This window comes from Periplaneta americana, chromosome 16, assembly GCF_040183065.1.
Source record: "Periplaneta americana isolate PAMFEO1 chromosome 16, P.americana_PAMFEO1_priV1, whole genome shotgun sequence".
NCBI lineage: Eukaryota > Metazoa > Arthropoda > Insecta > Blattodea > Blattidae > Periplaneta > Periplaneta americana.
The window spans coordinates 169,824,436-169,850,619 of NC_091132.1; the positions used below are offsets into that span (position 1 = coordinate 169,824,436).

At 35.0% G+C, this 26,184-nt stretch overlaps 1 protein-coding gene across 2 annotated transcripts; it reads right to left on the minus strand.

Moving 5' to 3' along the window:
* Positions 1-78: 78 nt before the first annotated feature.
* LOC138691889 (uncharacterized) lies at positions 79-24,833 on the minus strand. 2 transcript variants are annotated; one of them, XM_069814474.1, is made up of 3 exons: positions 24,681-24,833; positions 8,137-8,182; positions 79-545 (listed from the first exon to the last, which is right to left on the minus strand). In XM_069814474.1, the coding sequence occupies exons 1-3, from the start codon at positions 24,742-24,744 to the stop codon at positions 254-256; spliced, it is 402 nt and encodes a 133-aa protein (XP_069670575.1). In that variant the 5' UTR covers positions 24,745-24,833; the 3' UTR covers positions 79-253. The 2 variants fall into 2 exon arrangements, with proteins under 2 accessions (XP_069670575.1, XP_069670574.1); XM_069814473.1 differs by lacking the exon at positions 24,681-24,833 and adding an exon at positions 11,811-11,941.
* Between the last annotated feature and the right edge of the window lie 1,351 nt (positions 24,834-26,184).

Below are 26,184 nucleotides of genomic sequence, written 5' to 3' on the forward strand. Positions count from 1 at the left end.
TGTAATTACTTTATATTAAATTTCTAACAGGTGCAGCGGAGCGCACGGGTACGGCTAGTATAGAAATATATCCAAAACTGATTTTAAATATTTATTCAAATCTGAAGCTTCAACAGTACAATTTCATTTTCTGTTCAACACGTTACGCATTTGCTGTATAAATTTCTAAATACTTGCTGAAAACTTGGTACAAAATTAACGCACTGCATTGAAGCTAGAATGGCAGAAAATAGCATTTCAAAGCAAAACAGTTTCATGAAGGGCTGTTTTCATCCATTGACGCCGTCCGGGTAGCAACTCGCCGTTTGCTCCGTGGGGTGCCGGTACACCAGGGTTCCTTGGACCCGGGGACGCAGACCAGGGGGCACTGGGGGTCGCGCTGCCCGGGGTAGCACTTGGAAGGCTCCACTACGGTCACCTCTTGGCAGTGGTTGTTGAGGGCGGTCGGCACGCAGGGGGACGCAGGTTGCCTGCAGCTGATGTCGTTCATTCCTGGCTCGCAGTCGTTTGGCGGCGGCCTGTAGGTCGTGCTGTGGTCAGATGATCTGAAATTACCGCATTTTATACAGCCATGGTTTGCGTCACACAGAAACCTGTCTGAGTCTCACACAGTCTGACTGAAGCATGTATACTGGGTGTTCAGTTGAAAGTGTGTCAAGGCTCGCTGTATGCCGTCATGTGGCTAGTCGATGAGCCTAGAGAATTCAATCTTCCTACACTTCCACAGAGGTGTATAACCTACGTGTCAGAGAAGTTGCATAGCAAGTACGGCGTTCATTCAGAAGATTATTTACTGATACCTACGGTAACGCCGGTAGTGGCAGGAATGTGAACTGTTTGGAAACATGTACTGAGGTGAGTTTTTTCTTACTGTCGGGATATGGGGAGAGGGTTAAGACGATTTCTTACGTATTTGTTGACATTAACTTCGACGGTCAACATGGACACGGAGCATTTGATTTGTGTTGTGGAATGTTGCTGTACGTAATCGATGATAACAAATACCCTGCGTACGACTTGCCGGCGCAAAACACAGTTCGAAAGAGGTTATGGTAGCACACAGACCGTACAGACCGCCATCTGTTGCTACGACGTTCAAGTTATACCATACACGTTCTCAAGTTCAGATTGAACGCCTTGATTAATAGGCAACTTCTCTGACATAAAAGCTGAAACTCGCTTCAAATCCCTGACTCACAACAGTGACGTCATGACACACTTTGAAGTGAACACCCAGTAGTAGCCATTACGCGAGCGATGTTGCGCTGATTTTTCTTGCTGTGCAAGAGCGCTCAGCATTATTTACCGGTCAGATCGTGTATTAAGGCACTATGTTTCTTTAGTTGCTCATTTCGAACGCTTCATCAACTGCTATGTTTATCTAGCGTCTGATGAAGTGAAGGCGGCCAGCGGAGATATGCCAGCGTCCAGGGCCGAAAGTCATGCAGCATTTGCTCTTAAGGGAAGACTCCACTGAAAATCATGAAAATTTTTCCAATTTTTTTTTTAGCTATGTCACTTATTCAGAATTTATATTTTCATACCCCAAATGGATTCAGATAAATTCTGATTACAAATACTCGTATGTTTACACTTTTTAAATTAAGGCTGGAAGGGGGCGTGGAATTTAAAGAGCTGTCAAAATTGTTTTTCATCGAAGAATTCTTTTTTAAAATTTCTGATTACAAATCTAGTAACTTTTTGTTTGCTCCCTGAAGTTACTAGATGAATGTAGCGGAGGAGAATATTAATTTACATAAATATCCATTTTATTTTCAAATCTATTTTTCTGTCTTCATTTTTGTTGATTCAACACCAACTTTCTTATGCCAAATATTAATCAATCTGGACGAAATTTTTACTGCAAGTATTTATGAGGTAGCTGCATGTTTCTATGCATTTACTTTGTGAGAAATGCTGCTAGTTTATTTTATTAATATTTTTCTTAATGCTGCTAGTTTATTTTAGTTTTTTTTTCCTCTTTTAGTGAATTTTCCTTAAAACAACACAGAAATAAATTGAAACGCTTACGAACACATTATAATAATAATCCGAGGCACGGCAGCCCATGAAGGACCATGATCGACCAGTCGGCTGCTGGCCTCACGTCCACATGTCGAAGCAGAGGTGGACGATCATCCAACCAAATGGCGGTATCGTGTGATTAGCCCGATGATCCCCCCAGCCGTTACAGCAGGCTTTCTTAACCGGATTTCGCTACCTATCGTAGTTACCCAAGTGCATCACGATGCTGGGTTGGCACCTGTCCCATACACTGGCTCAAATTTCGTGAGATAATTTCTTCCCCCATGAGGACTCGAACCAGCGCGAATTCCGTAACGCGAGTCCTAGGCAGGATGCCTTAGGCCACGACGCGGGACCTTATGAACATGTTAATGAAACAAAATCCTGAAAGGTCAAAGTAACAGTATCTTTTCCAGTTGGTTTCCGGGATAGGAAGCGTTGTCTCACAAGCAAACATTCTGATGGGAGCAAATAAAAAAAGTTATTTTTTTTCTTCCGCCATATTAATAATGTCAAAAGAAGTGCTTATACAAATTTTGGCCATTCGACCGTAATTACCAGGCCATCCAGAAAGTGATTTTACCTGGGGCCGTTTACAGAAAAAAAACACAATTACATGGAAATATTTATTGAAAGAGATACAGCAATTGTTGCGCTAATTGTCAACGTATCTCCCACTGAAATTGAGACATTTGTCATACCATGGGATCAATTTTTGTACCATTGTGTCGTAGAAGTCAGCTTTCTGGGATCGAAACCAGCGTTGGACAGCCGCCTGCACCTCTCTACCGATCCCATGATATGACAAATGTCTCATTCCGGTGTGGAATGTGTTGGAAAAATAGCTCAACAATTGCTGTGTCTGTTCAATAATTTTTTTAATTGTGTTTTCTTTCTGTTAACGACCCCTGGCGAACTTTTTTTTACGGCCCTCGTAATTGCGGTCAAGTGACCAAAATTTTTATAAGCACTTCTTTTGACGTTATTAACATGGTGAAAAAAAAATAACTTTTTTATCTGCTCCCATCAGAATGCTTGCTTGTCAGCCAGTCAGAGAATATTGGCAAGTTCTTCAGCAAAAATGTAAGCGAGACTATAGACATCGGTCCCTGTAAGGGAAAATCCATGTTCCTGCATATTTAATATGGCGAACAAACCTACATCCATTGTCATTGCCTATGTGTCACTTGGTCCCATTGCATCCTTTGTAGAACTGTCTGTTTTAACTCTACTTTCCAGGGCTTTTCTTGGAATATGAAATGTAATGAAGGCTTGACGTACAGAAGTGCCATATTTAATGGCTTCAAAAGCACGGTGTAAGTCATCTTCAGTCCAAAGACACGTTTGCTGCCGGGCTTTGCTTTATATTTTGTCGGAATCTAGAAATAACGATGCTTTTAACATAATAATATTCCTCAATTGTAGGCCATCTATCCCGGAAAAATGCTGGCCATCTCTCCTTTTTTTACGGGAGAGATGGCCATACCGTGTAATAAAAACTGGCAGCAGTGAAGAGAACAAATTACAGTTAAGATAGAATGTTTAAAGATGCCTTACCTCTTTAATAATGTTTCCAGCAAATTTCCTCACAAAATGCAGTATTTCTCTATTGTTATTTCAGAAGGTGAAAAATTATTGCTTGCTCACAGACTCACGAACGACTACAAAGCGCGGAAATAATAACCTTCCGTTTTCGCAGGTGCAACAATCACTTCGTTTAATTAACATCTGGCGGCAAACCGATTTTCATTCGAAACAGATGATTAGAATAAAAATAAGAGCGGTTGGTCGTCTCACCCGCATGGCTATCTCCCCCGGAATTACCCTATCTAAATAAAAGTACTTCATACACATCTAAATAAAAGGAATTTCAAAAGCAAGATATTAGGTTTAAATATCAATTGATTAGTTATTAATATTTGACACGGTTACAACTCTTCGTATTTTAATCGCATCAGTATTCGCCAAAAACGAATATTTAAAACTCATATAAATATAACATTAATAATAATAACGATATTTTATGTAGAACACTTTCCTTCATTTAAAACTTTGCGAGACCTTCCTTCTTTGGAAATCGTTGCAGAACTAGCGACCACAAATCCTTTAATAACTGAGAAGGTTTATGTCTTGTACTCGACATTCCTGTAAAAAAAACAAATTTAACTCGCTACCTTTTCATTCATCTAGCCAGACAGCATTTAAGCTTACAATGAGATCGAAAAGAAATTTAGAAAAATAAATCTTGACAGGTGAAATAAAATTAATATATCTTGGGAAAGAGTTGTTTGCTGCACTGAAACCAGGCCGCTACATGTATCATTTCACAGTTTATATACAAAACATCACAAAGAAAATCTTTTAGTTTCAACCTCCATTTTGCGGAATTTTATTTGAAATAAAGCCTTCTAATTTATTTTAGTTCACAGAGACACGGAATTTGACTTTTTCATTTAATGCATAATATAGTAATATATTTTTTCCCCACATGTGTGTTTCTGAAAAATGTTATATTTTTTCACGACTGAATTCTCATTTCGCTGCACTTTTCTCAGCAACTATTTGACATACCTTAATGAAACTCTTTCTGTAATATATCACCCTGTATCTGAAGAAAGTTCTGCCAAATGAGTGCAAAAAAACAGAATGCAGCCCACGAATAGTTCTGTAAATAACCGTCTGAAAGAAACTACTTAATATATGATTTAATCTTTTAGTAGAAAAAGGAACATCTTCTTCGGACCTTTTGAAAAAAAAAACTAAGGAGTCAGTTTACTTCATTAGTATTAAAATCACAAAGACTTGCAATATTTCGATTTATAAGTACTATGACTACCCACTGCCCTTAAAGAAGAAAACAAGAACGTCATCACGGTCCGAAAATATTTAGTTCTTGCTCTAATTGTCAGAGTTCACAAATCCTTAAGAGGACACGGAATTGTCTGTTTTGCTAAAGTCTTAATGAACGTCTTTAAGCAACATACCTTTCGGTGAGGCGGCACTTCACATTATTAGTATCCAGTGCCGTCTCCCCGTTTTACACGCCTCTCTTAAAAGTCAATTTTTAATTTATAATTGCAATTCTTCCACTATCTCTTCTTGTCTTTCATCAATTCTTCCTCTACTTTACTCCTATCTCATCATTATACCAAAACTACTATAACCCCCTCCTGTGTGACACATTTCCCCTCACTCTACATCTCTAACTATTTGCACTTTTCACTACTCACTTTTCCACATTGCTACTTTTTAGATCTTAGTTCTCTTCTCTCACGATTTATTTCCCCTCCACGCCATTTCCTTAAGTCATACTGTTTTTTCACCTTGTTTTCCCCTCTTCCTTCATCACTGCTCCCTGAACTATCTCCTACTTGCGTTACTCTACTTCTAGTCAGCCTTGATTTAGATCTTAGTTTCTTCACCCGCTTCGGAATTGCTCCCATCTGATGTCCACTATTTCCATTCGCTTGCATTGAGGTCTTGTTCTGCTGAGCTTGCTGAATACCAGTTCGCGTCACTCCTGTTTCGTCGTCAGTTGACGTCACTGCCTGCTTTCCAGAAATATTCGCTGAGTTTGATACATTTACAATTGACTCGCGTACACTCACCACACTTGTGTCACTAACCTCGCCTTTAGATACGATATTCTTGATTTTTTCTTTCAAAATTTTTCTGTTCCTTTCCTTTCCTTTTCTTCTGAGTCTACGATCGGTTCCTTTAACGTTACTAAGCACTCCTCTACATTAAAAACCAAATTGTTTATCTTAATTTTGTCCTTGATGAGTTTCGTGAATTGTCCATTTTTCCGTGCTGCTTTAAGAGAAGGGATTAGAACTCGTCTTCTACTTCTCACTTCGTAGTTCCTGTCGTCATCTGTTCTGATCGTTATGTTCCCTAGCATCCTTCTATTCTTCACAATCCTCTCCTTCGTAACCATGCTCTTAAATTTTACTAACATTGGCCTAACTTGTTCTGTGCCAAAGTCAAGCCGGACAGCTCATGAACTCAGGACTTGCCTTCCTTTAATTCACTTCCTTACAGAGAAACAATCGTATACATTTTTTCGACGAAGTTCATTGCATTACCCGCTGTAATCTCCAAAATTTAACACATTTAAAAAACATTGTTTCAGTAGGCCACATTTAAAACATCCAAATGAAAAAGTCCCAAATGTAATAGAGAATAAATAGAACTTGAGAAAAGGTTCTTTTTGTATGGGAAACAAACAGGGAAATTAGGCATTAAAGTAAGACTTGTTCACATACGGCGCCCTTCCCGCCTAGAAAAACGAAAATTTAACACTGACATAACTTCAGTGTAGTCATAGACCCTACAGCTATGATGTACCATTTTAAATCAATTTGGTTTTCGAAAAAAAATTCAGTACAGATAATGCAATATATCAAGTTACTAAAAAAAATTGTTAGAGAATTTGATCAAGGTAACAAATGTATTGGTATTTTCCTGGATATAAGAAAAGCATTTGATGCAGTGAAACATGATATCTTAATTGAGGAATTAGACTTATTAGAAATCAAAGGTAATGCTTTAAACTTAATAAAATCGTATCTTAACGACAGAATTCAAATAACGAAAATTGACAATTATACAAGTGAACCTTCAAATATTAATAAGGTGTTCCCCAAGGCACAGTTCTAGGCCCTATTCTATTTTTAATATATATTAATGACTTATTAAAAATTGACTTACAACAATAAAATGGTGTTCACTATTCTTATGCAGATGACACAGTTTTACTTTTTGATGGAAAAACCTGGTATGATGCATATAATAATTCAAATAATGGACTTATATTAATAAAAAAAATGATTTCACATAAATTATCTTTCTATCAACGAAAATAAAACCATAATTATTCCATTCTCATTATCTGAAAAATGTAACAAACCTCCTACATCTATATTAAGTATTAAATTACATAATTCTGATTGTTGTCTTATACAATGTAAATGTCCGATTATTAAGGAGTTCTCTGAAGTTAAGTATTTAGGCATAATTTTCGATAATCATTTAAAATGGAACCAACACATTAATTACCTTTGTAATAAATTACTTAAAATAATATATTATTTTGTTTTATTGAGCAATTACTTGACAATAAGTTCATTACGTACAATATATTTAACTTTATTTCAATCGGTAATTATGTATGGAATTGTAGGATGGGGTAGCTCATTTAAATCCAATTTTAATCCACCTTATTTATAATAGAAGAAAATAATTCAAATATGTCTTCCTAAACCTATTGATTTTCCATCTCAAAATTTGTTTCTAGCCTTTAATGTACTTAACGTAAGACAAATTTATTATATTGTATTAATAAAATTCATACATAAAAATCGAAATAATTTTGAATTGTATTCTCACAGTTATGAAATAAAAGGTATGAATTCTTTAAGATTGTTTGAACCAAAATGCAATACTGTTACAGTATTTAATCATAGTAGTAATTTAGGCCCAAGAATATATAACAAATTTATATTTACATATCCTAATCTTGTCAATTCTAATAATTCTAGTATTCAATTTAAAAAGTTATGTATGGATTTTATAAAAATTGAAAAATTGTAAATTTAAATTTATATATTATAATTGCACAGTAGACATAAGACAAATTGTATTGTATAATTATTAATTTAAATTGAAGAATCCGCCCCTGAGCACGAGTTCTACTCTTTCAGGGGCGAGCTAAAGTTTTTCTGTATATATCATATTTTATGTTACAATTATTAGCAAAATAATAAATAAATAAATAAATAAATAAATAAATAAAAAATGAAAAAACTAAACAATAAATTCGAAAAATAATAGCCTGTATAATATACATAATTTTCCGCCGAAAATTCATAAATTTATGGACGATAAGGGATAGATTAAAACTTGTACACCCCTTCTGAGAAAACTGGCAAATGAAAATGAACACAATTTGACTATACAGTATACCTATACACAATGCATGTTAAAGAGGGAAAACTATATATCAATAGTGAGAAAATTAAAGTTCAAACAAGATACAATTTCACTGCCCTTTAAACATTCCGGTCCAAGGCTCTGCAGTGCAGGACCGTACAAAAATAGCAGCTGACTCACCTGATATGGGCGCCCGGCACTGGGTCGCTGTTCACCGTTCCCACTTCTGCGAAGACATAGAGGAAGAGTGCAATTAGTTGACTGGCGAAAGAGTAAACGCTGCTACCTAACCTAACAGAAGCTGCACAAATGCTGCTTTTTTGTACGGAGGAGGGACCCGAAGTCTAGCACTGCAGCCTGAGGCTTATTGTGCTTACCACTCCTATTCTGTGAATGATGGATAGCTGAACGGCCGCGCTCTTGTACAAGTACAGCACGCCGCACCGTGAACTGAACCCGGGGTATTGTATGGGAGATGATATGTCAATTAATGATGGCGAAATGAGTCCGAGGTCCAACGCCGAAAGTTACCCAGCAATTCTGCTTCAAATGGTTGAGGGAAAACCTCGGAAGTTGTACGAAGTGATGCACTTCTATCTGATCTCCACACAAATTTGGACTCACATTCAACTGAATGTAGATATATTGTAATTCTCCCGTACAGTAATTTCCTTATTGTAAGTGAAATAAGATTTTTTCCGAATTGGAACTGCAGACCCAATAGTTCCAACAATCCCGAAGGCCGGGGGCAGATCACGTTGGTCTGCTTTTTTTTCTCGCTGTTATTTATACTCGCTTTAACATCTCTGGTCATATCGCGAGTTAATCTTTGGTTGAAATCCGAAGGCCTGTGTACTATTGTTGAGACTGGTTCTATTGTTGTGAACTAGATGGCGACTGTGTATGTATTACTGATTTGTTATGAATATGATTTCGGTGATATTCAGGGATGTTGTGGCCCGAATTTCCTGGCATTTGCTTTACGGTTGAGGAAAAACCCTGAAAAACCACAATCAGGAAACTCAACCCGACCGGGACTCGAACCCGGGTCCTCTGCATGCTGACCCCTACTCTAAAGAGATGGTCTCTGCTTTTAACATAACTTAAGGGGATCCGGTTCGTCCTATCTCGGCTATGTTAAAATCATTATTTTTCATGCAGCTTTTCCCAGAAAGTGCTAGTAGTAGGCACTTGATTTTTTACACGTTATTGTTACATATGCTGACCTAAATTTAACACAGCCAATTGAAGGAAAAGTGCATAGTACATTAAATATAATTTTTTTTTGTTCCGGTCCAAATTTTAACTACAATTTTCAATATATATCAGTACATAATTATTTTCATAATTTAGATTTATTGAAAATCTCATGTTAAATTAGGGATAAGGCTTATGCCAACGTGCTGTGAAAATTTTGAAGTCCTATGTGTAATAGAAGCTGAAAAAAAACTGCATTTTTTTTTCGCTGTTGGTAACTCTATAGCATCTATTAGATGCTTTATGGTTGTGCTAACAGATGGAGATACTTGTCAACAATGTGACGCTGAAACGTGTGTTCAGGTTACTGCCCAGCGACAGTCCTGACGTATTTTTATATTGTGATGATTGGTTAATTAATATTAACCCGGCACACTCACAATCACACTCACATTCATACAAATTTCCAGACTCTAGACACCCAGGGAATTCCTCTTCTTCAAGAAAAATTCACCGAGAGCCTAGCCCGGGAATCGAACCCGGGACCTCCTGATCTGCAAGCCAGCATGCTGATCAACAGACCACGGAGGCAGTCAAACTGCGTTTTGTTTGAAGAAAAAACAAACTTAGAGAAAAACGTTCAAATAATTCAAAATATTAAAACTTTTATTTTCATTCAAAATATTGAACCTTTTTTTTTTTCATATATATTGTATACTGTAATAGTTCCATATATTGAATACTGTAATAGAGAAAAAATAAGTTGCAATTATTGCAAAATCCTCCCTGTGGTTGTACAGACGTACCCCGTCCTAATCCACAGCCTACACAGTTTGGCCACTTTTTACGGTTTACACTAACAAACACATATTTCTCCGGACGCGAACTTGAAACTTTTGATAGAAATACGTCCGTACATACGAATTTAACGTTTTTTTTAAGAAATTAGAACAATCCGATGGTATTTGTAGTTTGTATTCATGTTTATAAAGCTTAAAACCTCGCACAAAACTAAATTTTTAGCTCGAGAAACGACGATTTTGCCACTTTTTACGATTTACACTAACAAACATAAATTTCTCCGGACGCGAACTTGAAACTTTTGATAGAAATACGTGCGTACACACGAATTTAACATTTTTTTAAAGAAATTACAAAAATTCGATGGGATTTGTAGTTTGTATTCATGTTTATGAAGCTTAAAATCTCGCAAAAACTAAATTTTTAGAAAAATTTTGTTTGAGTGTAAAATCGATGTGTGATAGAATACTGTTTAACAACGCATATTAAACACATTCTGAAAGAATTAGCACAATCGGTTGGAAATTTTAGATTTTATTAACGTTTATACAAAAGACGAGTTTCTAGCTCGAGAAACGACGATTTTGCCACTTTTTACGATTTACACTAACAAACACATATTTCTCCGGACGCGAACTTGAAACTTTTGATAGAAATACGTGCGTACACACGAATTTAACGTTTTTTTTAAGAAATTAGAAAAATCCGATGGGATTTGTAGTTTGTATTCATGTTTATAAAGCTTCTTAAAATCTCGCAAAAACTAAATTTTTAGAAAAATTTTGTTTGAGTGTAAAATCGATACGTGTGATAGAATACTGTTTAATAACGAGTATTAAACACATTCTGAAAGAATTAGCACAATCGGTTGGAAATTTTAGATTTTATTAACGTTTATACAAAAGACGCGTTTCTAGCTCTAGAAACGACGATTTTGCTACTTTTTACGATTTACACTAACAAACACACATTTCTCCGGACGCGAACTTGAAACTTTTGATAGAAATACGTACGTACACACGAATTTAACGTTTTTTTAAGAAATTAGAAAAATCCGATGGGATTTGTAGTTTGTATTCATGTTTATAAAGCTTAAAACCTCGCAAAAAACTAAATTTTTAGCTCGAGAAACGACGATTTTGCCACTTTTTACGATTTACACTAACAAACATAAATTTCTCCGGACGCGAACTTGAAACTTTTGATAGAAATACGTGCGTACACACGAATTTAACATTTGTTTAAGAAATTAAAAAAATCCGATGGGATTTGTAGTTTGTATTCATGTTTATAAAGCTTAAAATCTCGCAAAAACTAAATTTTTAGAAAAATTTTGTTTGAGTGTAAAATCGATACGTGTGATAGAATACTGTTTAACAACGCATATTAAACACATTCTGAACGAATTAGCACAATCGGTTGGAAATTTTAGATTTTATTAACGTTTATACAAAAGACGCGTTTCTAGCTCTAGAAACGACGATTTTGCTACTTTTTACGATTTACACTAACAAACACACATTTCTCCGGACGCGAACTTGAAACTTTTGATAGAAATACGTGCGTACACACGAATTTAACGTTTTTTTAAGAAATTAGAAAAATCCGATGGGATTTGTAGTTTGTATTCATGTTTATAAAGCTTAAAATCTCGCAAAAACTAAATTTTTAGAAAAAAATTTGAGTGGAAAATCGAAACGAGTCATAGAATACTGTTTAATATTTTACCAAAATTACCAATTTTATTGCACGTACATCATTCCCTGATAAACTGACTCGTAGATACTGAACATGAACAAAATCCGTTCAATAGTGAAGCAGAACATCTCTACAGAAGCTGGCCGACGTCATCTCACCTTCGGACGGTGCGCCGCTCACCAGTCCGGTCAGCACGCAGGCAAAAACCACGAAGACTACGTCGACGGAAGCCATGGCTGAACTGCGTCCAGGGCTTTTATTTGATATTTGTGCGACCGCGTTCAGAAAACATACGGAACACGTGCACACTGATAACAGCAATCAACAGCTGCTTGGGTGGGTTAATCCGAAGGCTTGTCAGTTACACGGGTTGCTGATTGTACTGCAGGTGTCACACGTCGGCTGAAAAACTTCCACGAGCAGCCTACGCAGACACCACACGGTGTTGCCAAGTGTATACTTCACGATCTACGAGTGATATGCTATTGTACGACAGTGGAGGTTGGACTATTACATCCAAAATGAAATCTGCAGAAATGAAATGTATGCGAAAACAGCAAGAAAAAAGTACTTAGTTTTCATACCAAACGATTATAGGCCTATCTATATCAATAATAAATCTGTAGCCAAAATTTTTCTGGTAATTTTCGATTTTCCAAAAATAATTGGTGTTAACATGTATAATTAACCATCCTGAAATCTAAAATCGCTTTTTTGAAATGTTTGTTTGTATGTCTGTCTGTCTGTCTGGATGTTTGTTACCTTTTCACGCGATAATGGCTGAACCGATTTATATGAACATTGGAATATAAATTAACTTCGTTGTAACTTACATTTTAGGCTATATGGCATTCAAAATACTTTATTTAAAAGGGGGGTTATAAGGGGGCCTTTACAATAACAACGCCATCTAAGGCGCTGTACTGAAATAAAAACAAATGACTTCGTCTATAAGGGGCCTTGGACAACAACAATCGAAAGCTATTAAACATAGCCTAAGAGAATGTTTCTGTGTTTGTATGAAGTAATATCGGAAGCTAATTAATTGTTTAATTATTATTTCACCATTGGAAAGTGTAGTTTCTCTAGATGGACATAATTATACAATGTTATTGCAGTAACTTCTGAAACATATAGCAAGTAATATAAAATATACACATTAAATGTAAATGATATGTCAATCTTCATTAAACTATGGTTGTATGTAATGACAATTAAGAAACATGTTAAAGGAATTGTCATTGCACCAAATGATTGCTCTCTGGACCAAAATGACCGCATTTTAATTATTTAAATACAATTTAAATTAAGTAACATATTAAACGATTTATCCTTCTATCAAACACGAATGCTCCCTGGATCAAACGTCCTATTTTAATTATGTAATTACTTTATATTTATTTCTAACAGGTGCAGCGGAGCGCACGGGTACGGCTAGTTTGCAGTAAGTGAAAAATATGAGCATAGAAAACGAATCGTTCCGAATATGTAAACCGAATTTGCAGATCACGGTTACCGAAATACAAAAAGATAGCGGGGCCGACCAACGAAGATATCGGTTGGCGAATTCTACTGCAGGCACAGGTCAACAGTGGCCCATGTCCTTGGAAGCTTTGTGATGATTATGATGACAGTAATTATTTTCCCCGTTATCAGTAGCAGTATTATTTGCAGAAGTTAAGAAAAGCAGCATTACACTTCAGATTGGCGGGCGTTAAGTTAACAGATTGCTGAGCCTTGTGGGCTTTGATGGCAACAACTTATCAATTCACTATGCTGCCATCTAGCTGCTGCATAAGAAGTCACGTTATAACACTCATTTGAATTGCATGGAGCAACTGTACTTCCATCTAGTGGTCGTTCCCAATCGACGGTGGCGATCCTGGTGGTTGTTGTCTTCCACGTGTTACCGTTTCTAACATGGGGATGGGCAATCTGTTATATACTTGATCAGGGGTTGAACTATCAGATTCAAGAGAAAACCACAAAGAACCGCAGAACAAGTAAACATTAAATTTCATGTAAGCAGTTCCACTTGGCAGTTATGTTCCAAGTACTGCTATGCACGTATCTGCATTGATGTTTGACGAAATTTGAATCACAAAATTACAATATTATAGTAAGAAAAAATATAAATTTTAGTGCTGGCCAAAAACGCAAATGACAATTTTTCTATTGCCAATTTATTATGAAGCTCACAAACTATTCAACTCTTTGATTCGAAAACTGTAACTGAAGTTTGTTAAGCAACGAGACAAGAGTGTTAACAAGCACGCCATTTACTTAGTAAACATGCAAATATTTACAAGGTATTTACTAAGCAGTTGGATAAACAAAATGGACGGAACTTCTGGTGTAGACTTACAGTCCGTTCAAGGCGGTCTTTTCCGTACGTTCAATTGAGACGCATGAAGATTTTGTGTCTACATGGTGCGCCGTTTTGAACGTCGTCTTCGCTGAGTTAATATATTATATCAATCTTGCATTCATTGGTTGAATGCGTCACGTTGAAGAAAAGTTGAACCGTATAGATGCATCTTAATGGATTCATGCTCATCGATTTAAGGGGAAACAGTTGGCGACACTGACTGAAAAAAACGACCATGCGATAAATTTATACTGATAAATCTAGCTGCAACAATTATCGCGATGCATGAATGAGATTGGCTGGAATTCAAAATTTCATTACACTTTATTGGTCGGAAAAGGAAAGACGTCATATAAACGAAATAGTCACAGAAAATTATAACCACTAGTGGTATTCAGCAAGATAATTATAACCACTAGTGGTATTCAGCAAGATAATTATAACCACTAGTGGTATTCAGCAAGATAATTATAACCACTAGTGGTATTCAGCAAGATAATTATAACCACTAGTGGTATTCAGCAAGATAATTATAACCACTAGTGGTATTCAGCAAGATAATTATAACCACTAGTGGTATTCAGCAAGATAATTATAACCACTAGTGGTATTCAGCAAGACAATTATAACCACTAGTGGTATTCAGCAAGATAATTATAACCACTAGTGGTATTCAGCAAGATAATTATAACCACTAGTGGTATTCAGCAAGATAATTATAACCACTAGTGGTATTCAGCAAGATAATTATAACCACTAGTGGTATTCAGCAAGATAATTATAACCACTAGTGGTATTCAGCAAGATAATTATAACCACTAGTGGTATTCAGCAAGATAATTTCCACACGAAAAGATAATCTTATTGCATGAGTGAACTTCATTATTTTCCAGTGAAAGCAGAGGTTATAGATATATACCTAAGCCTTTTGGAATATTACTGTAAATTCTTTGACAAATATTTGAGAAAATGAAGATGTTGGCATCCTTGCAATAAAGCAAGTCCACGTTTCAGACTAACATTATTACAACGTTTTTTTGTGATATGCGTAAGTTACATATTATGACTCTATTTTGAAAATTATTACAAATACATTTAGCGCTTTATTTTCAACTAGGTAGGACCTATTATTTATGTTATGTTTTAAAATTATACATTTTGTTGATATTTTTCTTTAACAGTAATTAATACAATGAAGTAATGTTACAATTAATAACATTTCCATGTGAACCTCGTGTGCTTGATGAAAGACTTTCATGGCCACCATTTCATCTTGAACTTTCCATCGTGAACTATCAGGTTCAAGAGAAAACCACAAAGAACCGCAGAACAAGTAAACATTAAATTTCATGTAAGCAGTTCCACTTGGCAGTTATGTTCCAAGTACTGCTATGCACCTATCTCCATTGATGTTCACGAAATTTGAATCACAAAATTACAATATTATAGTAAGAAAAAATATAAATTTTAGTTCTGGCCAAAAACGCAAATGTCAATTTTTCTATTGCCAATTTATTATGAAGCTCACAAACTATTCAACTCTTTGATTCGAAAACTGTAACAGAAGTTTGTTAAGCAACGAGACAAGAGTGTTAACAAGCACGCCATTTACTTAGTAAACATGTAAATATTTACAAGGTATTTACTAAGCAGATGGATAAACAAAATGGACGGAACTTCTGGTGTAGACTTACAGTCCGTTCAAGGCGGTCTTTTCCGTACCCTTTCAATGATTTCTTTTCCATTCACGCTACCACTCAGCCATCGCTGGTTTCACACTATATATATAAAACCTCCTAACTAGCAACAGTGATAAAAGTGCTGATAGTTTTCTGATAATTTCATCGAGGTTGTCATGATAATTATTTTAATACCGAAGGTCCAGAAATATCTCATGACGAGGAACATGAGTTTAAAGTGAAACGAAGTTATCTATAGAAATCTCAGACCTCGTGTGACATTTATTACAACTATTTCGTGAATAAAATAAAAATGTAAATAATATATCCCTAAAATTCGCTCACAAATTGTTAGTAATTGTATACTTATGAATACTTAACCAATTCAGACATTGTGAACTTGAAATAGATGAATATCGATTACTGCAATATATAAATTGGATGTTATTCAGCAATGCCAATTGCGAAAAGCGAAATACAGTTTAACAATATTAATTACATCTACCGCGCTTTTCTCTTGTTGTTATAACATAAATACATTTTCATTATCTGCTGAAATCATAATTTAATTTAAACATTTTATAACATAATTACAAATAACCTGATTAATTCATTAATTAAATGGAGAATGTTGAAAACACAGTTATCAAATCTGAATGAAAGAGTGCAATTTTCTTCAGATAGCCTACAATGGACATGGAATTAGAAGATGACTCGGTTAAGAGAGAAGTTTTATATGATATTCTTATTGAATTTGGTATTCCAAGAAACTAGTTCGATTAATTAAAATGTGTCTCAGTGAAACGTACAGCAGAGTTCGTATAGGTCAGTTTCTGTCAGATGCGTTTCCAATTCACTGCGGGCTAAAGCAAGGAGATGCACTATCACCTTTATTTTTTAACTTTACTCTAGAGTATGCCATTGGGAAAGTCCAGGATAACAGAGAGGGTTTGTAATTGAACGGGTTACATCAACTGCTTGTCTATGCGGATGACGTGAATATGTTAGGAGAAAATCCACAAACGATTAGGGAAAACACGGGAATTGTACTGGAAGCAAGTAAAGAGATAGGTTTGGAAGTAAATCCCGAAAAGAGAAAGTATATAATTATGTCTCGTGACGAGAATATTGTACGAAATGGAAATATAAAAATTGGAAATTTATCTTTTGAAGAGGTGGAGAAGTTCAAATATCTTGGAGCAACAGTAACAAATATAAATGATACTCGGGAGGAAATTAAACGCAGAATAAATATGGGAAATGCCTGTTATTATTCGGTTGAGAAGCTTTTATCATCCAGTCTGCTGTCAAACTTGGACTCTCACTTTGACAGAGGAACATAGGTTAAGGGTGTTTGAGAATAAGGTGCTTAGGAAAATATCTGGGGTAAGAGGGATGAAGTTACAGGAGAATGGAGAAAGTTGCACAACACAGAACTGCACGCATTGTATTCTTCACCTGACATAATTAGGAATATTAAATCCAGACGTTTGAGATGGGCAGGGCATGTAGCACGTATGGGCGAATCCAGAAATGCATATAGAGTGTTAGTTGGGAGGCCGGAGGGAAAAAGACCTTTGAGGAGGCCGAGACGTAGATGGGAAGATAACATTAAAATGGATTTGAGGGAGGTGGGATATGATGATAGAGAATGGATTAATCTTGCTCAGGATAGGGACCAATGGCGGGCTTATGTGAGGGCGGCAATGAACCTCCGGGTTCCTTAAAAGCCAGTAAGTAAGATATAGGTGTGGAACTAGGATTTCGCAATTTAATATTTGTTCGTTATATTACACACTACACCGAGAACTATGAACTATGTAACATGTGTGGAGAACTTAAGACAGCTAGCAATGCTGATGTGTTCACACTACAACGAGAAATGTGTTGCTACACAGTGGAGCCATCTCTTTATAGATAATTAAAAAACGATTTTTATTACGTCATACGGAAGGCAGTTTGATCAAGCACCTTTTATATAATACTATACAAGATCTTTGGGTTTGATATGCGCTGATGTCACATCAATTTGAACCTCTGATTTCTATTAAATGTTCAATTTCATTCACTTAATACAAATTATGTAGGCTACAATTACGGTAGGTTACCTATGAGAGCGGGACCAATGTCAACTGTGCCTTATTTCGACCGTTACTTCGTGCTCCGGAAAAGCATTTTCCATAGCTCGACAAACGCATTCTCGCTGTAGTGTGTAACGGAACTAAAGCTGCATCTACACAGTTCAATATTCCAATCGCGTATGCGTGCAATCTGGGAAGAATATTGAAAGAATCAAGTTTAAAAGGTACGTTCAATTAAGATACATGAAGATTTTGTGTCTACATGGTGCGCCGTTTTGAACGTGGTCTTCACTGCGTAAATATATTAATTAATATTAAATATCAATCTTGCATTCATTGCTTTAAAGTTGAAAGAAAAGTTTAACCGTGTAGTTGCATCTTAATGTATTCATGATCATCAATTTACGGGGAAACAGTTGGCGACAACGACTAAACAAAAGAACGACCATGCGATAAATTGATAGCGATAAATCTAGCTGCAGAAATTATCGCAAAGTCTGACTGTGATTGGTTGGAATTCAAAATTTCATTACACTTCATTGGTCGAAAATGGAATGACGTCATATAAACGAAATAGTCACAGAAAATTATAACCACTAGTGGTATTCAGTAAGATAATTTCCATACGAAAAGATAATCTTATTGCATGAGTGAACTTCATTATTTTCCTGTGAAGGCAGAGGTTATAGATATATATCTAAGCCTTCTGGAATATTACTGTAAATCCTTTGACAAATATTTGAGAAAATGAAGATGTTGGCATCCTTGCAATAAAGCAAGTCGACGTTTCAGACTAACATTATTACAACGTTTTTTGTGATATGCGTAAATTACATATTATGACTATTTTGAAAATTATTACAAATACATTTAGCGCTTTATTTTCAACTAGGTAGGGCCTATTACTCATGTTATGTTTTAAAATTATACATTTTGTTGATAATTTTCTTTTACAGTAATTAATACAATGAAGTAATGTTACAATTAATAACATTTCCATGTGAACCTCGTGTGCTTGATGAAAGACTTTCATGGCCAGCATTTCATCTTAAACTTTCCATCGTGTTGGAATAAAACAATTGAGAAAAAATCATCACGCATTAGTCAATTGAGAATGAATAAGGTTAGTGATTGGCTGGAACACATCGTCAGAGACGTCAGAAACGACCTATAAGGCTCGCATGATGTCGAGTCATGTCTTTTAGAGAATATGGGTTCGAGAACAGTTTTATAATATGAGTTCATAATAATATGTTTATTGCCACAAAAAATATAATACAAAGAAATTGTAAATGTACAAAATTCTAGCATTTATTTATTTACTTATTTATTTATTTATTTATTTACTTATTTATTTATTTATTTATTTATTAATGTATTTATTTATTTCCTTATTTATTTGTTAATGTATTTATTTATTTACTTATTTATTTACCTATTTATTTACTTATTTATTTATTTATTTGTTAATGTATTTATTTATTTACTTATTTATTTGCTTATTTAACTTATTTATTTATTTATTTACTTATCTATTTATTTACTTATTTATTTATTTATTTAATTAATTAATTAATTTATTTATTTAATTAATTTATTTATTTATTTATTTATTCAGTGATACTGTATGTTACGCTCTGTAGTTACAAGTTCGAATCCCTCTTTGAACATGGGAGTCCACCTGTTCGTAAGAATGCCACATTAAAAGAAGTTACAGATAGCCCCGAGGTACATATTTATTTATAACATCTATGTACATCAGTAATTCTCAACGTCAGGGGTCCGAAAAACTAAAATTTGATTTGTTATTTCATTGTGGAAAATACCTTCCAATTATATCTTTATTTTCATAACAAAAATGTTGCACATGTAACCTTTCCATTATTATTAGCAATACTAATTTGTGCAAAGTTTGCCAACTAAACTTCAGTCTGTAACAACTCTATAGCTTCTATACATGAAAAGACTTTCTTACTTTGTAGGCCTACGGAGTTAGCGTCTTGAGGAGTCTGGCACAATGCGCATCGTATGAAAGAGATCCTCGAACTCGGGAGTTTAAGAACGGTAGAGGCGGGCGTGTAGCATTACTGTACACAGCGTGGACATCGTGTTTCATTCATTTTCAAGGTCATCTCAGTTATATGATAAGCGCTACGAAGTGGTTTTCCCGTATGTAACCTTCACCCAAATTTAGACTGATTTCAAGGAAATGCAGACAGACCTGCAACTCTACTGACAGTTTTCTGCTATGAAATAACTTCATACACTGTTCTTGCTGAAAGGAGATTCCGTAACATTAGACACCCAAACTAGAAATTGCATAATATTATATCACTCAGTGTTACCAACTTTGGTTTCATGCGGAATCTGATGGTCATTAACTCGGTGAATCTACTTAAACGGACAAAAGTTGCAAATTTTATAAAGCATTACACATCTTCTTTAATTTTTTAAGTCTCCACGGAGATCACGAAACCAGACCGTAAACAGGAGCTCTGATCATAAATATTAAATTAATTTACTTTTCAATCGGAAGCGTTCAATCTGTCTTCTGCGTTGATTCATTCCTTTTAAGGCGGCAATCGATCCAAACAATAAAATTGCAGGCTTACTTTTAAAAATGACTGATTTTGGTTAAGAAATGTACAAAAAAAAATTAATGAACTCTTTCAACAATTGTATATGACACAATTAATACATTAATTTAATTATAAAAAATTAGGGGGCACCCATGTTCGAACCGGGCACCTCTCAAGCTACAGTCCAGCTTCAACACCGCTCTGTTATAACGTATACAAGTTTAACTATTACAATGAACGGGAATGCAGCAGTGGAAAACTTTGGGAATTGTCTCTATGGCAACAAGCACGAATGCCGGTCTAAAAATAGTGTACGACACGCACGTTAAAAATGATTTTACTTCGTATGGCTTGTCCAGCCGGTGTGCCGCCCCGTGTTTCAAACATCTGTACCCACAAAATAAAACATATATTCAACACTTGTGTCATAAATAACAATTGCAAATATAGGCTAGGTTTTATGTATAATTTTATTGTACGTAATGAACAATGACCATCATGACTGTGGAAATGTTTACGTCTGACTAGGTGTGGATCGTTAATGTCCGCTTCTGATATCAGATTAACACAAATTAATATTTTAATATAAATTATTATACTCAATGTACATCATTCCCCGATAAATTGACTCGTAGATACTGAATATGAACAAAATCCGTCCAATAGTTTAGTAGAAATCGCTGTACACAGACAGACTAGTACTAAAATTATTATATTTCATGTACATCATTCCCTGATAAATTGACTCGTAGATACTGAATATGAACAAAATCCGTCCAATAGTTTAGTAGAAATCGCTGTACACAGACAGACTAGTACTAAAATTATTATATTTCATGTACATCATTCCCTGATAAATTGACTCGTAGATACTGAACATGAACAAAATCCGTCCAATAGTTTAGTAGAAATCGCTGTACACAGACTAGTACTAAAATTATTATATTTCATGTACATCATTCCCTGATAAATTGACTCGTAGATACTGAATATGAACAAAATCCGTCCAATAGTTTAGTAGAAATCGCTGTACACAGACAGACTAGTACTAAAATTATTATATTTCATGTACATCATTCCCTGATAAATTGACTCGTAGATACTGAATATGAACAAAATCCGTCCAATAGTTTAGTAGAAATCGCTGTACACAGACAGACTAGTACTAAAATTATTATATTTCATGTACATCATTCCCTGATAAATTGACTCGTAGATACTGAATATGAACAAAATCCGTCCAATAGTTTAGTAGAAATCGTTGTACACAGACAGACTAGTACTAAAATTATTATATTTCATGTACATCATTCCCTGATAAATTGACTCGTAGATACTGAATATGAACAAAATCCGTCCAATAGTTTAGTAGAAATCGCTGTACACAGACAGACTAGTACTAAAATTATTATATTTCATGTACATCATTCCCTGATAAATTGACTCGTAGATACTGAATATGATCAAAATCCGTACAATAGTTTAGTAGAAATCGCTGTACACAGACAGACTAGTACTAAAATTATTATATTTCATGTACATCATTCCCTGATAAATTGACTCGTAGATACTGAATATGAACAAAATCCGTCCAATAGTTTAGTAGAAATCGCTGTACACAGACAGACTAGTACTAAAATTATTATATTTCATGTACATCATTCCCTGATAAATTGACTCGTAGATACTGAATATGAACAAAATCCGTCCAATAGTTTAGTAGAAATCGCTGTACACAGACAGACTAGTACTAAAATTATTATATTTCATGTACATCATTCCCTGATAAATTGACTCGTAGATACTGAATATGATCAAAATCCGTACAATAGTTTAGTAGAAATCGCTGTACACAGACAGACTAGTACTAAAATTATTATATTTCATGTACATCATTCCCTGATAAATTGACTCGTAGATACTGAATATGAACAAAATCCGTCCAATAGTTTAGTAGAAATCGCTGTACACAGACAGACTAGTACTAAAATTATTATATTTCATGTACATCATTCCCTGATAAATTGACTCGTAGATACTGAATATGAACAAAATCCGTCCAATAGTTTAGTAGAAATCGCTGTACACAGACAGACTAGTACTAAAATTATTATATTTCATGTACATCATTCCCTGATAAATTGATTCGTAGATACTGAATATGAACAAAATCCGTCCAATAGTTTAGTAGAAATCGCTGTACACAGACAGACTAGTACTAAAATTATTATATTTCATGTACATCATTCCCTGATAAATTGACTAGTAGATACTGAATATGAACAAAATCCGTCCAATAGTTTAGTAGAAATCGCTGTACACAGACAGACTAGTACTAAAATTATTATATTTCATGTACATCATTCCCTGATAAATTGACTCGTAGATACTGAATATGAACAAAATCCGTCCAATAGTTTAGTAGAAATCGCTGTACACAGACAGACTAGTACTAAAATTATTATATTTCATGTACATCATTCCCTGATAAATTGACTCGTAGATACTGAATATGAACAAAATCCGTCCAATAGTTTAGTAGAAATCGCTGTACACAGACAGACTAGTACTAAAATTATTATATTTCATGTACATCATTCCCTGATAAATTGACTCGTAGATACTGAATATGAACAAAATCCGTCCAATAGTTTAGTAGAAATCGCTGTACACAGACAGACTAGTACTAAAATTATTATATTTCATGTACATCATTCCCTGATAAATTGACTCGTAGATACTGAATATGAACAAAATCCGTCCAATAGTTTAGTAGAAATCGTTGTACACAGACAGACTAGTACTAAAATTATTATATTTCATGTACATCATTCCCTGATAAATTGACTCGTAGATACTGAATATGAACAAAATCCGTCCAATAGTTTAGTAGAAATCGCTGTACACAGACAGACTAGTACTAAAATTATTATATTTCATGTACATCATTCCCTGATAAATTGACTCGTAGATACTGAATATGATCAAAATCCGTACAATAGTTTAGTAGAAATCGCTGTACACAGACAGACTAGTACTAAAATTATTATATTTCATGTACATCATTCCCTGATAAATTGACTCGTAGATACTGAATATGAACAAAATCCGTCCAATAGTTTAGTAGAAATCGCTGTACACAGACAGACTAGTACTAAAATTATTATATTTCATGTACATCATTCCCTGATAAATTGACTCGTAGATACTGAATATGAACAAAATCCGTCCAATAGTTTAGTAGAAATCGCTGTACACAGACAGACTAGTACTAAAATTATTATATTTCATGTACATCATTCCCTGATAAATTGACTCGTAGATACTGAATATGATCAAAATCCGTACAATAGTTTAGTAGAAATCGCTGTACACAGACAGACTAGTACTAAAATTATTATATTTCATGTACATCATTCCCTGATAAATTGACTCGTAGATACTGAATATGAACAAAATCCGTCCAATAGTTTAGTAGAAATCGCTGTACACAGACAGACTAGTACTAAAATTATTATATTTCATGTACATCATTCCCTGATAAATTGACTCGTAGATACTGAATATGAACAAAATCCGTCCAATAGTTTAGTAGAAATCGCTGTACACAGACAGACTAGTACTAAAATTATTATATTTCATGTACATCATTCCCTGATAAATTGATTCGTAGATACTGAATATGAACAAAATCCGTCCAATAGTTTAGTAGAAATCGCTGTACACAGACAGACTAGTACTAAAATTATTATATTTCATGTACATCATTCCCTGATAAATTGACTAGTAGATACTGAATATGAACAAAATCCGTCCAATAGTTTAGTAGAAATCGCTGTACACAGACAGACTAGTACTAAAATTATTATATTTCATGTACATCATTCCCTGATAAATTGACTCGTAGATACTGAATATGAACAAAATCCGTCCAATAGTTTAGTAGAAATCGCTGTACACAGACAGACTAGTACTAAAATTATTATATTTCATGTACATCATTCCCTGATAAATTGACTCGTAGACACTGAATATGAACAAAATCCGTCCAATAGTTTAGTAGAAATCGCTGTACACAGACAGACTAGTACTAAAATTATTATATTTCATGTACATCATTCCCTGATAAATTGACTCGTAGATACTGAATATGAACAAAATCCGTCCAATAGTTTAGTAGAAATCGCTGTACACAGACAGAAGAATCCCATTCCCACAGCAACTTTTCGGTTTCAGGGATCTCAAAACAGAATACCGCGGGGGCACAATTCTCTCTTCACACCTGCATGTTCGTTTACGATAAAGCTGAACTGCGTCTTACCATTGGTCGACGTCAGTCCAATCATCAAGCAAGCTGAGAGCGCGAAGATGTTGCAGGAGGCCATGGTCACCCGACGAGTGGTTTCAGGACTGCGTCCAGCGGCTTTTATTTGACGTTACACAGGAAAACCGGGTGGCGTCGTCCGATGCAGTTTCTCCGAACTCTTGTGCAATGCAATATTGTTGTCCTCTCTTCTGCTGGCGATGCATTCTCTCAACATTAGCATGTAACTTATGACTTGACCTTTGTAGCAAAAGTGAGTTTTGGGTTCCGCGAAATATCACGTCATCGGGATTGTACCTCCCAGTGACACCCTTATACGTAACCGGTTTCTGTAAACATTGAACCAGAGTTACGTCTGCGGTGGAGTGTCAGATGTAGGAGTCCTGGTTCAATTCCAGGTAATTCGTCTCACTACCACTTCCATAATGACTCCCGCATCGTTTCACCTCACTACACACACAATTCCATGACAGTGGTAAAGGCGGTCGAAGCAATGTGCTGGCAAGATCACTTTCTAATGGGTAGCCTTCCTGCATATATGTTCACTGCAAGAATGTACAGTACATGTTATGTTTTATTTTTAACGACGCTCGCAACTGCAGAGGTTATATCAGCGTCGCCGGATGTGCCGGAATTTTGTCCCGCAGGAGTTCTTTTACATGCCAGTAAATCTGTACAATACATTATGTCCATGTAAAGCATATATGTTCACGGTATGAATGTACAATACATTATGTCCATGTAAAGCATATATGTTCACGGTATGAATGTGCAATACATTATGTCCATGTGAAGCATATATGTTCACGGTATGAATGTACAATACATTATGTCCATGTAAAGCATATATGTTCACGGTATGAATGTACAATACATTATGTCCATGTAAAGCATATATGTTCACGGTATGAATGTACAATACATTATGTCCATGTGAAGCATATATGTTCACGGTATGAATGTACAATACATTATGTCCATGTAAAGCATATATGTTCACGGTATGAATGTACAATACATTATGTCCATGTAAAGCATATATGTTCACGGTATGAATGTGCAATACATTATGTCCATGTAAAGCATATATGTTCACGGTATGAATGTACAATACATTATGTCCATGTAAAGCATATATGTTCACGGTATGAATGTACAATACATTATGTCCATGTAAAGCATATATGTTCACGGTATGAATGTACAATACATTATGTCCATGTGAAGCATATATGTTCACGGTATGAATGTACAATACATTATGTCCATGTAAAGCATATATGTTCACGGTATGAATGTGCAATACATTATGTCCATGTAAAGCATATATGTTCACGGTATGAATGTACAATACATTATGTCCATGTAAAGCATATATGTTCACGGTATGAATGTACAATACATTATGTCCATGTAAAGCATATATGTTCACGGTATGAATGTACAATACATTATGTCCATGTAAAGCATATATGTTCACGGTATGAATGTACAATACATT